The 16,180-nt window shown below is 37.7% G+C and overlaps 1 protein-coding gene across 1 annotated transcript; it reads right to left on the bottom strand.

The window, feature by feature from the left end:
• Positions 1–869: 869 nt before the first annotated feature.
• On the bottom strand, positions 870–15,769 carry LOC5568397 (tryptophan--tRNA ligase, mitochondrial). The gene is made up of 3 exons (XM_001657986.2): positions 15,573–15,769; positions 14,958–15,507; positions 870–1,428 (listed from the first exon to the last, which is right to left on the bottom strand). Exons 1-3 carry the CDS (start codon positions 15,645–15,647, stop codon positions 926–928), a joined length of 1,128 nt encoding a protein of 375 aa, XP_001658036.2. The 5' UTR covers positions 15,648–15,769; the 3' UTR covers positions 870–925.
• Between the last annotated feature and the right edge of the window lie 411 nt (positions 15,770–16,180).

Below are 16,180 nucleotides of genomic sequence, written 5' to 3' on the forward strand. Positions count from 1 at the left end.
CTCCATCTCAAGAATACAACGCACAGTTATAACAGTTCATGGCTTCACAATTCGAATTTCGAGGAAATGAGTCTGGTCAACACTGATCGTAATCTTATATTCTTTGCGTGCGTGCTCACGAAATTTTTGCGGAAAAATCTGAAAACTATTCAAAATCATTGAACAGTCATTCAAGTCATCGTGCCAAATTTTGGGTTCACTCCTCAATATAATGCAAATCGTGCAAAAGTTTGGGTTCACCTGAACCGCACGCAAATCATTTTTGTCAATATCTCAGCCATTTTTCAACCGATATTAATAATTCATAGCTTTTTTAAACGCAAATAATGTCGCGTTTAATATTTCACAGATTTTTCTTGTGTTAAGTAAGTTCAGGTGTACCCAAACTTTTGCACGACATACCATACTGAGGAGTGAACCCAAACTTTTGCACGATGACTTGAATGACTATTTAATTGATTTTAAATAGTTTTCAGATTTTTTCGCTAAACCTTCGTGCGTGCTCTTCAGAGAATATAAGATTACGATTCTAATGACACCTTGTTTTAAATTTTTGATCGATCCAATGTTGAGTAAATTTCAAATGTTTTTGCGGCTTAGAGAGTTTCAATTGGAAGTGTAATCCCTGAGATATGGACTGAACAATTTTGTATGCTTTTTAGGGAGTGAACCCAAACTTATGCACGGGAGTGTAATAATGATGATTTTTGTTATGCGAAATATAATGTTTAAATTTGAAAACACAGCTTTTCTTAGGAGTTTTGATAAAAACTATTTAGGTCTTCAATCATAAACATGTATGTTCTAATATATATTAAAAACTTAGAAGTATCTTCAAAGCGGTCATCAAGGAATGATACGTTTTCATATTGATTTATAACTAGCTCAACTTTTCATTTTATTTTACTATCGCAATTCCCCCCTTCTACTTACCTTTCATTTCGTTAAGCAATCGCTGCGTTCGCGCCAAACTGAATCCATTCATTCCTACTTTATCCTTCACTTCGATCAGTGTTTTTTCGGCGATAGCCTTCGCCCTTTCGCAACCTTCCTCGATAACTCCCGCCAGATAATCCGGATCGGCCATATACCGTTCGATGTTGTCTCTGATCGGATTGAGATGTTCCACCACGGCATCCGCCACGTGTTGTTTATACTGACCGGTGTTCAAGCCCTTTGCCGCCTCGCAAATCTGTTGCGGCGTGCTCCCACTAACCAGCGAATGAATCGTTATCAGATTGGCCACTCCAGGTCGGCTCTCCGGATCGAATGTTACCTCGGAGGTGAAATCGGTGACAGATTTTTTAAGTTTTTCTATGATGGCCTTCGGCGAATCCGTCAACATGATGCACGCTTTTGGATCGGGGTCAGATTTGGACATCTTTTTCGTTGGATCCCGCAACGATTTTACACGACAACTGGTATCGTCTGAAAAGATAAATGTATTTTCTTATAATTCTTAAGTGTTCATTGACGTAGAAACAGGGGAGGATAGGGGACAGAATCCTGCAGGCCCACCCTTTACAAATATTTAATAATAATGAAAATGAAAGGAAAAAAATTACATATAATAGTTTGATCATGCATGGCAATGTGTTAAATTAGGAACTAAAGAAATAATGAACTGAAAATAGTAGTTCACGCAACAAGTTGCAGAATGATTATTCTAACAGCACGATTGTACATAATAACGACGATTAATGAAAAAAGTACCTACATAAAAGTCGAGTTATGCAACGAGTCACGTACCGTAAAGTGCCGTAATTCAGCGCAGTTAAGGAATAAAACATTTCAAATGGTTAATTAAAAATTAGTATTGCTTAGCTTAGCTTAGACTGACTACACATATCAATGGTTGCTATTCCGTGATTGACCGAAGTCAGTGAAAATGCACAAAGAAAAAACTAGACGTTCGGCTGGGATTGGCCATAATCTTCTTCAGTGTGCATAATTCAGTGCCTCTATTTATACAGGGTCAATAACGGCGCCGGCCACGTCCTTGCAGTCAGGTGGGATTGGGGGAAGGAATGTTAGTGTGTAACCTTTGCTATTTGGAGACCGTGTTGGCCTCTGCATCTCCACAAAGGTTACTGGAAGGCATGTTTGTTAATGAGGAGGATCGTTGGGTCACAGGATTCACTTTGATAAGCGATTAGACCATGATAAATAATTATTTGTGAGATATAAACATGCTTATATGTAAAGTATAATATTTTCATCTGATATGAACGATATCTATGTAGAGAAAAATTATGCCGACACTTGAGGTGACGAACCTTTCAAAGTTTGTTGAATAAAGTGAACCTTTCGCAAGTCTACACTTGTAGTGTTGAACCATTCAAAGTTTTTTTTAATTACATAAATAAAGGTGAAAAAAGGAGTTTAAAAAAAACAGGCATACATAATTTATGAATCAGAGTTTATGTCGACACTCACAGTTTGTTGAAAAATCATATTTACATCTCACCGTTGTAACGATTACAGGTGCAGTCATACATATTTTATAGATTAGAAATAGTAGCATGAAACGAGCTTACCAATTGATCCCGTCATCCTTGAGCATCAACAATCCACTTTCAGCTTCACTCGTTTGCTCAGCTATATAAAAGCACTCAGAGAAAATAGGCGCGCGACTCGAGAGGGAAAACAGCTGACGACTGCTCGGGCTTTCTTGACGCACTGCCGGTTAATTAAAAATTAGTATTGCATCAACAAAAAAGCTTTATCAGTAGATCGCTAGCAAATCTGTTTTATATTCGTAATTTACAATTGTGATTTTTTTGAAATAGTTCACTCGTTAAAAATGTCTAGTTCCGCGCAATTTTTAAACGCTTTTCCATATTTCGCGCAGAAGAATGCCTAATTCCGCGCATTTTGTGAAACAATCAAATTAACATTAATTCTCGATTACTTTTTCAAATCGACGTAAGTAACTTTTATACGGTTTTGAGAAAATTTATTAGGAAAAATCACAGTCTATTTTCTAAAACTGTTTTAAAATGAATCATCTTTTTAACATTTTTTTGCCGTGTACTTCGCTCAAATTTTGCATACACTCAGCTCACGTTCAAAAACTAGGTAGTTTCTATTATTTCCCAAAAAAATAATTATAAGAAAATGATAAGCCGTTTCATTCAGTTACTTTCGACGTTTTTCTACCAGTGTAAAATCGGCTCAAGTAGTGTTTGTTTTGATTCGTGGTTAAGCCACTTTGTCTCTCCATACAGCGGGGCGACGAAAATAGTGGTTAGGTTGCGAAAGTTGAAAATGTTACTTTCGTCGTTTTGTAAATCCGGAAATTAAACGTTCTAAAAGTGAAAAGTTGAGTTGGTAAAGAGCGCAACGTGTAGAATTTCGTCTGTGAAACACGTAGAATCGATAAAGTAAGTTTGTATACTTTTTTGACTTGAGTCTGTATGAATAAGTTTTCGAGAATTTTAATGTAAGGAGGCATCCATTCATTACGTAACGCTGAAATTGATCATTTTCAACCCTCCGCCCCCCTGCATAGCACTTTTTGTATGAAAAAAGTAAAGTTTTGTATGAGCCGTGTCTACGTTTTTATAATTTTTTTTGACTATCACATGAAATAAAGATTACATTTGTTATAGTATTTTCATTACCGTTGCATTTCGTATAGCGGAAAGTGGGGCAGTTTGGCCACCTTAAAGAAAAGTCGATAGAAGTGCAGAACACATTAGGGATGATTCAAATATTACAAAACGCAAAATTTGACAATTTTAGACCCCCTCCCTCACCCACGTAACAGCTTTTGCATGGATTTTTTTTTATATGTTCTGTATCACGATGGAAGACCTCCTCCCTCCCCTGATGCGTTACGTAATATTTGAACGATCTTTTATGGAATTTTTGGATCTTTGTATAATTTCCAACAAATTTTAGATCAATACACCAGATTCGCACGATTTCCGTTGTCTTAAAAAGTTCACGAATGAATTGATTAATTTTCATGATTTTACATTTCTCGTGTCGATTTTTATTACTTTATTCACTAAACTTGATAATTATTAGGATTTAGAAACATTCTGTACACAAAGATTAAATTTGATAAGAACATTGTGGCAGTCAAACATCAACATTCTAAAATGATGAAATTTGTAAGAGCCATTCAAGGCAATATTTGCAGTTTTTTCGAATATAATTTATTCCTTTTTCTTTGAGTTCAGAATACTCACTATTAACATGCCTATTGCTTCATTTCAATGTCAACTTTGGGGTTGCACGTTATTTCAGGAGAAATTTAAAAAAATAATGCAATTTTCAAGGGGTGCTCATTCTATCCGCCCCGACTATATTTGTATTCTCCACTGTTCATACAATACAACGTCCAGTTCGCATTATTGATTGGAATCGATATGTTTTAAACAATTCACTTAAATTTCTTAAGCAAACCAGAAACCTCAGAGAACCATCATGGTTATCCATAAATTACGTCAAAATATGGCTATTTTCAATCCCTATCCCCCATATCACATACTTTTTGTATCGAGGCTTCGTAAATTATGTATGAATCGTCACGTTTCCGTGAATCATCCCCCGAGAGTTTGTCTTAATTTATAGAAGACCCTTATTTGTTGTTATCTCAATAAGTCTCAATAAGGATTGTGTAATATAAGTAAGAATCGCAATCAAGTGAACATTGGCAATGTTATTTGTGGTTCACAATGTTAAGTAAATTTCAGATGTATAGAAGAATCCTTTGGGGCTGTCCATAAACCACGTGGTGTTTTTTTCAGAACTACCCTCCTCTCCTCTTGTGGTCTGTTGTTCGCACAACAATTTTGAATTTTTTTGGACCTTGGTGTTTGGACAAACTTTTCCTCCCACCATGAATAAACAGTGGTTTCTGAACGGCCGCTAATTTCCCTGTAAGTGGGCTTTCCAGATATTCCGCTAGTACGTGAAAAGTATTTATGCATGAAGATACTTTCTCAGAGAAATAGTCATATGTGAAGACGAACTTAGCATGTTTTACTTGTTTGTTATTCTGCGAAGAACAGTGCGCGGAATTAGGGCATTATGAAAAAAGATGTGTCCTAATTCCGCGCAATACTTTTTTGGGATAAAACTCAATTATTATGCTAATATTTGATAAGATTTCATAGAAGCATCATGAAACATATCTGTAGTAAGTAGTTCCATAGAAAATTGCACAAAAAATTAAACATTTTCAATAAAGAAATCGCGTTTGTTTGTGTCCCACAGTCTTAGCACGGACGCTAAGGAAATTAGAAAAATTGCGTCAACTTAGACGGGCCTCCCCTGATTATTTTTTTACGTCGCGAAAAAATGCTTTATTTGCTTTTATTTCCGAATCAAACTTATGCTAAATCATAGTAGCATCAAATTGCATTAAAAGTTGCTGCAATATTAATGTCCCAGACAACCAAAATGTACGTATAACGAAATCACCTGGAGGCTTTGTATATACAACATTTCACTTATAAGATGTCGCGAAAAGGCCTTTTACGTACAAAAGCGGAGGCGATATGCGTGCATATATTATGTGATTAATAATAACATACAATGCGAGTGTATAAATATTCTACCGAACTAACCTGTGATGTTATGCGACTTAACTTATGATAACAAATGTTGATTTGACAGCTGCTACGGATTGATTCGACTTACTTTGTACAAGTGTACGGGACGAAATAAAATGTACAAATGAACTCAAAAAAAATTGTTTTATGCGACGAAACTCATTAATCTGACGAGTTTATCCACGGTATTTTGCGGGTTTGATGTAATTAGTATGAATAAACGAGTTATAACGTGAACTTTCATGCGATTTCTGGTTTTCTGGGGTGTATTCCCATATGTACTTACTTTTGTATGAAATGCGCGGAATTAGGCAATGCGCTGAACTAGGGCACTTTACGGCACAATATTTTTTTTTGCAACTTCGTAACAAGGCATTCAATTTTCATTGCATGACATGTTATTGCAAAATTGTAATGAAACATTTTTTTTCTGATAGTTTCGAAAGAGTGTATCCCGTTAGAAGTCAATGAGGAAATCCAAACGTAGCTAGTCATTTATTAATAGGTAAATTTATTAGATTTTGTCAAGTCAAAAAATATGAAAAACGCTGCTCACCTCAATAAATTAATAAAGATTTGAAATTCTTCCAGACTCCTACAAACCAATGTCTTAAAAGCATTCAAACTGTCTGCAAAATTAAAATATGGTTGTAAATTTGGCATCATTCGATAACACTGCGGAACACGTTTTTGTCTCCAGCATCAAAATACCTCTATTTACTTAATTAAGGATTGTTGAAAATGCAAAAAATGACTATTTCAGCCAACTTGCATGCAAGTCTGCCAGCTTGTAAGGCAATTTATTTGCTTAATTTGCCACAGAATTCAAATTTCATGTGTATAACAATACTTATTATCAAAGTTTATAATATTTTTGAAGCGGAAAAGTTATTTATTGATGGTTTAGAAAAGTATTGTATTTTGCCATATAAGAGAAACGAAGAATTTTGTATGGAGACTGCAAGCATGTTGAAAAAGATCGGTTTAATCTAAATTTAATAGTGAAATTTCAACCAAAATATATCTAAAACGAAAGTTTTAGTCTTCTTTTGCATGCTTGGTGGATAAGATCACAAAAAAGTTTGATAAAATATACTTCAAATTTTAGGTAAACATCAATAAAACTAATGTTTTAGACCACTTTGGCGACTTTGAATATCTATCAGAATTTTTAGTAAAATTTGATGAACATATTGAAAAAATATCTGGAGAAATCTCTCGGAAAGTTCTAGAATAGCATTCAATTCTTTAACTAAAATTCTTTAGAATGAAGAAATCTTACAGTTATAAAAATCGAATTTGTAAAAATTTTAGAACAAATGTTTGAACGAAATATGAAATAAATGCTGGTGCAACTTGTGGAGAAATTCCAGAAATAAACTTTGCAAGAGTAAATGGAGAATTTCCTGAGTCAATGTCAGGGAAATTTGTTAAACTCGTAATCATAAACCCTGATCCTGAAAATTTATTATACTTCTGCAAGTTTCTTTACTATTTCATGGAAGAATATTTGAAGGAACTAAAAGAGGAAAATCTATAAATGATTCATAAATAAACACACAGAAAAGTTTTGTAACTAATAAAACAATGTAAAAATTATGTCGAAACCTTTGAAAAAATTTCTGAAGAAATCTTGGAAAGATTATACGAATGAAAATCCTGAAACCCCCGATAGAACTTGCTCGAATACGTATCATGTTTTCTATATTGAAAAAAGAAATACACGTAAGATTGTGAATTAGAACAACCCTAGAAACTGAATTTATTTTGGATGAGCTCTATATTTTCTCTTGTATTACCATATATAACTCTCTTACACGAATGTGTGCTAGAGATTGTTTCTAGAGGACAATCAGTACATAGAAGTGCAGAGGATCTGTCCTTTTGCGACATGCGGCTTTCGAATAAATTATTGAATTCAAAGAATTGAAGAAAGGTGTATACGGACCCTTCAGAGTTAATCCGAAAATTCCATTCCCCAGTACGGTTTCGTGGTCGGATTTAGTATAAATCTAATATACATATAGAACAGCCGAATGTGAAAAGCTATTATCACATAACGATGTGTTCACGGAAATCACAAAATATACAAAATAAAGATCCACAAAATCTACGAGGTTTGTGAACATAGGGAATGCAACGTATATTACACCCACGACACCTGACCACTGCAATTTTATCAGAAATTAATTAGGGTATTTTCCAAACATTTAGATAGTACTCCAAAAAAATCTCCAGGACTCCATTTAGTGATTACTTCCTAAGGAATTCTTCCGAAAATTTTGTTTCAGGTTTGAGGCATCTGAAACTTTAACCTGTTTTTTATCAAGGATAAGCACATAAAGTACCACAGAGATTCCATCAGGAATTTTCCCAAAGATTCTTTCAGAAATTTTTCAAGAGAGTCCTATTTTTTTCAGGATTTTATCCATCGATATCCCTAAAACATCCTGAAAGCTTTCCTCCAAGGACATCTTCAAATATTTAATTAGTCATATTTCCTGGGATTTTTCAGATTTTCTTACAAAATTTTCTTTTAGAATTCCAAGATTCTTCCAATTTCCAAGATTCCAAATATAAGTCTCTCTAAGAATACCTTCAGAAATTACTCCAGAATTTCCTCCAAAGATTGCGCCAGAAATTCTTTCAGTAGTTTTTAAGACACTATTCCAACAGGAGTTTTCAAAAATTGTTTCCAGGCATTTTACAGGAGTTCTTTCAGTGGTTATTCTAAGGGAATGCAAAGGAAATCTTTCACAAATTATAAGGGAAATTTTTGAAAAAAAAATCAAAGAAGTATTTTAAAGAAAATCCTAACGAAACTTCTGTTGACACTTGTACTTACTTACTTATTTGGCTTTACATAAATTATCTTGATAAAGCCTCGCCAACAATATTTCGCCAATTCACTCGGTTAATGGCCGCTTCTCTCCATCCTCGACTGTGACCCACGCTCTCCAGGTCATGGTGCACCTGGTCAATCCACCTAGCTCGCTGCGCCCCACATCTTCTTGTTCCGACCGGATTCGTAGCAAACACCATCTTTACAGGGTTGTTGTCCGGCATTCTTGCAACATGCCCTGCCCAGCGTATCCTTCCAGCTTTAGCTACCTTCGCCCTGTCGTAGTCCCCGCCGAAGTTCGCCCGAGATCTTCACGCAGTTTTGCACACCGTCCATCGTTGCTCTGATCAATCTTAAGAGCTTCCCGGGAAAGCTGTTCTCGTCCATGATTTTCCATAGCTCTACGCGGTCGATACTATCATACGCCGCCCTAAAATCGATGAACAAGTGGTGCGTAGGGACCTGGTACTCACGGCATTTCTGGAGGATTTGCAGCACGGAAAAGATCTGGGCCGTTGTCGAGCGACCGTCGATGAAACCTGCTTGATAACTTCCCACGAACTCGTTTGCTATAGGTGATAGACGACGGAAGAGAATCTGGGATAGCACTTTGTAGGCGGCGTTTAGGATGGTGATTGCACGATAATTGTCACACTCCAGTTTGTCGCCCTTTTTGTAGATAGGGCATATAACGCCTTGCTTCCACTCCTCCGGTAGGTACCGTTTCCCAGATTCTGACTATCAGCCGATGCAGACAAGCGGCCAACCTGTCCGGGCCCATCTTGATGAGTTCGGCTCCGATACCATCCTTGGCAGCGGCCTTGTTGTTCTTGAGCTGTTGAATGGCATCCTTAACTTCCCCCATCGTGGGAGCTGGTTGGTTTCCACTATCCGCTGTGCTGACGTAGCCATCGCTTTCGCTATCCTGACTTTCTGTGCCTGTGTTCTCTGCGTCATTCAGGTGTTCATCGTAGTGCTGCTTCCACCTTTCGATCACCTCGCGTCCGTCCGTCAAGAAGCCCCCATTCTTATCCCGGCACATCTCAGCTCGTGCACGAAGCCTTTGCGGGATGTGTTGAGCTTCTCATAAAACTTCCGCGTTTCTTGAGAACGGTACAGCAACTCCATCTTTTGGCATTCCACCTCTTCCAGGCGGCGCTTTTTGTCCCGTAATAGGCGGGTTTGTTGTTTCCACTTCAGTTTGTATATTTCTACGTTTTGCCGCGTACCATGCTGCAGCATTGCAGCCCGCGCTGCTTTCTTCTCCTCTAAAACCTCCTGGCACTCCTCGTCGAACCAATCGTTTCTTGAGCTCCGTTCCACATATCCGACAATGCTTTCGGCAGCGTCGTTAATGGCTGCTTTGACTGTCCTCCAGCAGTCCTCAAGAGGGGCGCTATCGAGCTCGTCCTCATCCGGCAACGCTGCCTCAAGATGCTGCGCGTACGCATTGGCGACATCCGGTTGTTTCAGCCGCTCGAGATTGTACCAGGCGTTGGTACCGTACATCATTGATGACGAATTGTTTTGGGCGCAGTTTCACCATCACCAGGTAGTGGTCCGAGTCAATGGCAGCGCCACGATAGGTTCAGACGTCGGTTATGTCGGAGAAGTTCCGTCCATCGATCAAAACGTGGTCGATTTGCGATTCTGTCTGCTGAGGTGATCTCCAGGTGTAACGATACGGGAGGCTGTGCTGGAAATAGGTGCTACGAATGGCCATATTCTTGGAGGCGGCAAAATCTATCAGTCGTAGGCCGTTCTCGTTCGTCAGCCGGTGGGCGCTGAAATTTCCAATCGTCAGTCTGAACTCCTCCTCCCGGCCAACCGAAACCGCGGGTCTTCAGTACATTGAAGAATAAGCGAGTACTTCCAATGAAGTTGAGAGATTTGCAGTTCCACGTACCGAGTTTCCAATCGCTAGTCCATTTTCGTCGCTGTGGTCTTTGCTGATTGTTCCGGTACGTATTATCTCGTTGACGTTCCTGTGCTGATGTGTTTTTACGGTTGGCTTGCAAGGCCTGACACCAATCTCCTAAATTTCCGGAGGACCATTCCCCCTAAATGTTCGGAGGGCCATAGTGCGCAGTTTAGCTTAGAGTCCGTCTCTTACACTCGGACGATGATCAGCCTCCCCTGATTTGGGGAACAAACGCTGTTGTGAGCCGCTCCTAACATGGAGTACAGACGCTCAAGGTTTGCAAAAGCAAAAGCAAAATCAAACCCCCCTTCCCTGTCAGCATACGACCAAAGTTCCCACCGGGGGTTGGTTACCCGATCTTCCCCAAGGTTACTCGTACCCCGGCCAGTACCACGAGGAGGTAGGGATAGGATTTGCTGGGCAAGAGGCTAAGGACCGCACAAAGGGGTCTATTTTATTCCTGCAGGTATGCCAGGTACGCCATGCCCAGCCATTTACCGCGCCTGATGACACTTGTGTCAGTTCCAAAAATCCTGTACCCTTGAGGATGTTTTAGAAGATTTCCTAAATAAACTGCTAAGATAATTTGAAAAAATAAACAGTCGAATGTCTGGATAATATTCCACAGGACTCACTGGAGGAATTTCTTGAAAAACATCGGACAGTATCCTTAAAAACACTTTTGTTGGAATTATCGAAAAAATGTCTGTGTAGAAGCTTATGAATAAACATTTGAGATTTTTTTATGAAATTCTTTCAGAAATGCTTGGAAGAACTGTACGAATAATCTTTGTATGAAATGCTGGAGAAATTCCTAGAAAAAAGTAGAAAGTCGAATTTAATGAAGAATTCCCGGAAAAAATCTAATAAATTTGCTCGAATAAAACTTTGAGGAATTTTGGGAGTAATTTCTGAGAGAAATTCGTGAAGAAATCGACATGAAAGGCCATAGTAATTCTTGTAAAACTCTCCAGACGTTCTTTAATGTAGACTTTCATGGACGAATTTCAGTAGGAATTTTACGGAAGATCTAGCTTAACAAATTGACAAATTGGTTCATGTATTTGTGCAAAAATATCTGAAGGAAATCCTAGAATAATCTGAGGAAACTACTGGTGGTAGAGCGTCGGATTGCTCGAGGATTTTCTGGATCAATTTCTGAAAAAAAAATCCTCCCTTCCTTAGTCGAGTGTTCAGAGTCCGCGACTACAAATCAAAGTCATGCTGAAGGTGTCTGGGTTCGATTCCCAGCCGGTCCAGGATCTTTTCGTAATGAAAATTTCCTTGACTTCCCTCGGCATAGAGTTTCATCGTATCTGCCACACGATATACAAATGCGAAATTTATGAATATTTTTAAATCTTTTTTGAGCAATGCAACTAATACTGCGTCTCGTAAATTACTCCAGAGACTTCACCATGAATTTATTTAGGGATTCCTTCATAGATTCTTTCATGGAGTTCTGGAGTTTATACAATCATTTCTCAAAACCATTGAGGATTTTACCCAAGATTTCCGTTTATGACATTTTCAAGAACTCAAGTTATAATTTCACTAGAAGTATTCCTCAAGAATTGTCGTTCAGTTTTTCAAAAAACTACATCAATTTTTTTTTCTAATGATACTTTCAGAAATTACTCCATAGTTTTCTCCTATGAGTTATTTAGAAGTCTAGAGAAATTCTTCGTTCTCAAAGAGTTTATCCAGGATTTTTTTCCAACGATTCACAGTGGCGCATGGCCGGACAAAACCTCAAAAATGCATGTTTTCAAAATCGCGTGTATATATTTTTCATAGACTTCTATACCAATGAGTGACAATTTAATTGTAAGTGCGTAAAAGTCAGCAAAATTGGACTGCTTAAAATTTATAAACTATGGATCACTTAACAAACTTCAAGCAGCTGTATCTCGAAATTGTAACCGAATTAGGCTCAATAGGCTTCATTTGAAAGCGTAGTCTTTGATTTGCCTATAATAACATAAATTTCAACACATTAAGCCATTAAGTATTTGTAGCAAAAAATTTTTTTTTTCAATCCTTCTCTTAAATTTTGTTAAATTTTTTAAATTTCGTCTATTTTATGTGAAGTGTTTCGAGAAAATGAGTCACTCACTATGAAGCAGCAAATCATCCATATTTTCTAACGTACAATAGTATTTCTTGCCCTTCTTTGCCCCTAGAGGTGTAAATTCTATTTTCAGTTTTCATTATAACTTATCTATTTCATCATTGAAATCTATATGTCATAACTCGTCAAAAACTTTGCTGAAATTACTAAAAGGAGATGAAAAATGTATCTCTAGCTTTGGTTTGTACACAAATTTCTGCATAACAAACTATTTTTTTGTAATAACAGCCTTTTTATTCGATTCTATGAAAAAACTTAATTTAGACAAATGTCACTGGAAAACCGAATTTTCAATTTGACAGTTATTTTCAACGGGATGATATCAGGTATCCAAGATAGTTAATATATCACCATTATCAAGCGATTTGGGACGTATTTAAGGTTTTATCCAACCTTTGTATGAAGGCCCGCCACTGTGTGATGTCTGAAAGGAGTCTTCAAGGACATTTTGTAAGACATTATTGTGGAAATTACATAAAAAGATCCGGAAAGTATTGCAAAAACAAACCCTATAGTAATCTCTGATGAATCTTCTGCAGTAATGTCTGATCAACTCTGATTCCTAGTTTCTGAAGAAATCTTGTTTTTTGTAATTATTGAAAATATATTTATTTGAATCCCTGGATAAAATCCAGCACAATAGGGTCCTAAAGCCCTGTCCCGATTTTAGTGTCAAACGCTTAAGTTTAGGCCAAAAACACACGTTTACTCAATTTTCTAATGTTTTCCGTTGGTTTAAGTCCAAAAAACATATTTTTATGTTTTTTTAGATTTTGTCACACCCCTTGGCTTAAACTCAAATTTTGGGTCTATTTTGTTTTCCGTGTCCCTTCCCAAATGTCAGATAGGAACAACCCCAGGTTTTAGCCCTGTGGTGTTTTTGTCGACTAAGCGAACGTCGAACATGATCACAAGTGTCAAGGTTCATTTATAGACCCAATTTTTAATTTAAAATTTAAACATGATATTGCCGTTATTTGAGCGGGAAAAATTGCTTAAGTTGTTAAAGTAACATGCTCTTTCGTGTTATTAAATAAAAACAAGATTTTATTAAAAATTTTAGGACCCCTTTGTCTAAAGCCATTGTTTGTAGAAATGGTCGGAATAATTGCTACAGTATTTGGTGGTATGAAACCTCACATGAAATTGTCAAGAATCCATGAAGCTTTTTCTTGAAAATTTACTCGAGAATTGTATGGACGAACTACAGGAGTTAGTTACTCGTGAATGAAATGTAGAAGAAATTCCTAGATAAATTTATGGAGGAGCCGAACGATGAATGACAGACCAAATCGCTGTTTGAATCTATTCGGACTTTTACTTCCTGAAAGTTTTTTGAATCAATTCCTGAGATGAACCGTAGAATTCAAAAAGCAATTCATGTGTCTAAAAATACCTTAAAAAAGCGTAGCAATACCTTAAGCCATTTTTGTAAAACCTTTGGTATAAGCCCTTGAAGATTTTCTTGGATGTACTTCTGTAGGAATATTTTGATAATCTGCTAATCTAACAAGAGCCTCAAATTCTCAGAAGGCAATTCCTGTTTAGGTATTTCGAATCAAAATTTACTGCCAGGAGAAGCTAAAAAGTTACTTTAAGGTGATTATAAAACGGGTCTTTAAGGGAATTATAGAACGAAGACAAACTTTGAATTTTCAAGTGCACAAGACTGGAGAATCTGACAACAGTTCGCGTTGAAAATCAATCAAATAACTTGCTTGCTGGTGGTGACCAATGGGATAAATTTTCAACGCGGAGCACTATTTGGTTCTCAAGTCTTGTGCTCTTGAAAATTTGAGGTGTGGCTTCGTTCTATAATCCCCTTAAAGACCCTCTTTGTAACAAGTTCAATTTATCGATGGAACATTTCTCACCGCATAAATGGTGCTTCCATTTTATGTACATGAGCTAATCTAATAAAAATTAAGGTTTGTACGAAAATTAAGTTTTGTTTCCACGTAAGTTTTTCAACTTTTCGAAACAATGATTTCCATGATTATAGATAACACTACCAAAGATTCATGTCCACATGAGTTCCGCAAACGATGTAAGTAACGAAACTGCGGTTTTTACTAAAACTGACATCACCAAAAACGATTCAGTTATCATAACTTTCATAAGTACGTTCATATTGAAGTAGAAAATGGAGAAACCTTGTAGAATATAATAAGATTTACTAAATAAAACCGTTCGAACACGAGACACGAGTTTTCCTATCCTCTGTCCCATAGGTTATGGGCCAGCAGTGGTACGTGGTTGAAAATTCGAAGCTTCCTTTGGAAATTGCCTACATTTTGGCGTATTGCGTGGCTTAAGGGATTTTTAATTTAAATATAACTCAAAAAGTAAATGACTTGTAAGAGTTTGACCTTCAGATTCGGCTTCAGAAACCATGATGTTAGTAAGTAACGACATTTTCAATATTACCGAGCAAAGTTATGGCAAATCACTAAAAATAACACGCTACTAGCCCTGCAATGAGTGGCATCAAAATCTTACCGGAAATAATGGGATGACAGGACGGAAACGTCGTCCCGAACCTGTTGTTGAAGGCCCTGGCCAGCGATTGTGCCATCTGGAGATGCTGGATCTGATCTTCGCCCACCGGAACGTGTGTCGCCTTGTACAGCATTATGTCGGCTGCTTGCAAAACCGGATAGATGTACAACCCTAGCGGGACTTCCTTCAGCTTGCCGGACTTTTCCTTGTACTGCGCCAAGTGGGTCAACCTGGCCATCGTTGTCATGCAGCCCAGAATCCACGAAAGCTCCGCATGCTGAGGAACGCCGGACTGCAGGAACAACGTCGCTTTGGATGGGTCTATGCCACAGGCCAGCAGCGTGGCAGCCATCTGAAGACTGTTCTGCCGGAGCACTTCCGGATCCTGTGGCAGGGTAATCGAGTGCAGATCCACTATGCAGTAGGTCACATCTTCACCGGCATTTTGCAGATCGACCCAGCGCTTAATGGCCCCCAGATAGTTGCCTATGTGTAAGGCACCGGTCGGTTGAACTCCGGAGAAAATCTTGCGCGGCCACGACGGAGAGCCCTGTGGATAAATGCAGGAAAACCTTATTCCTATCCGAGGAAACAACGAAACAGGCTGAACCTTACCTGTGATTGGGTGGATGCATTCCGGTGAGTGAACTGCAGTAATTTCGAGGTGCAACATATGAACCTGCGATTCATATTTATCAAGAATATTACACTATTCTTTTACTGTAAATTTTTAAAATGAATGTGGGCCAGAAAACCGAATCACACACTGCGGGAGCCTGGAATCAGCTGTGATTGGTCGAGCAGATCGTGCGCTTTTTTTGTTTTGATCATTGCGGAATATTTGACGTTTACTTTTTTGTTTTGATCATTGCGGAATATTTGACGTTTACTGATTGTTCGTAATCATTATCATCATCATGAATGCACTGAAAATTATATTTAGAAAAGATATCAGGCATATTATTTGGAAATGGACGATCTGCCAAATGAAAATTTTGGTAAATGTTGCGTGAGAAGATTTTGCGTGAAATAGTTATTTATGCAACAAGTTGCAAAATGATGATTTTTTCAGCACGAGTTGTACATTTATCCACCGAGGCTCGCCGAGTTGGATGAATACAACGAGTGCTGAAAAAATCGAGTTATGTAACGAGTTGCATACAATATTTTTTGCTATTACGAAAAATGCCGTTTCAACTCGATGAACTCTAAAAGCACAAACA

This window comes from Aedes aegypti, chromosome 3 (assembly GCF_002204515.2).
Source record: "Aedes aegypti strain LVP_AGWG chromosome 3, AaegL5.0 Primary Assembly, whole genome shotgun sequence".
Classification (NCBI taxonomy): Eukaryota; Metazoa; Arthropoda; class Insecta; order Diptera; family Culicidae; genus Aedes; species Aedes aegypti.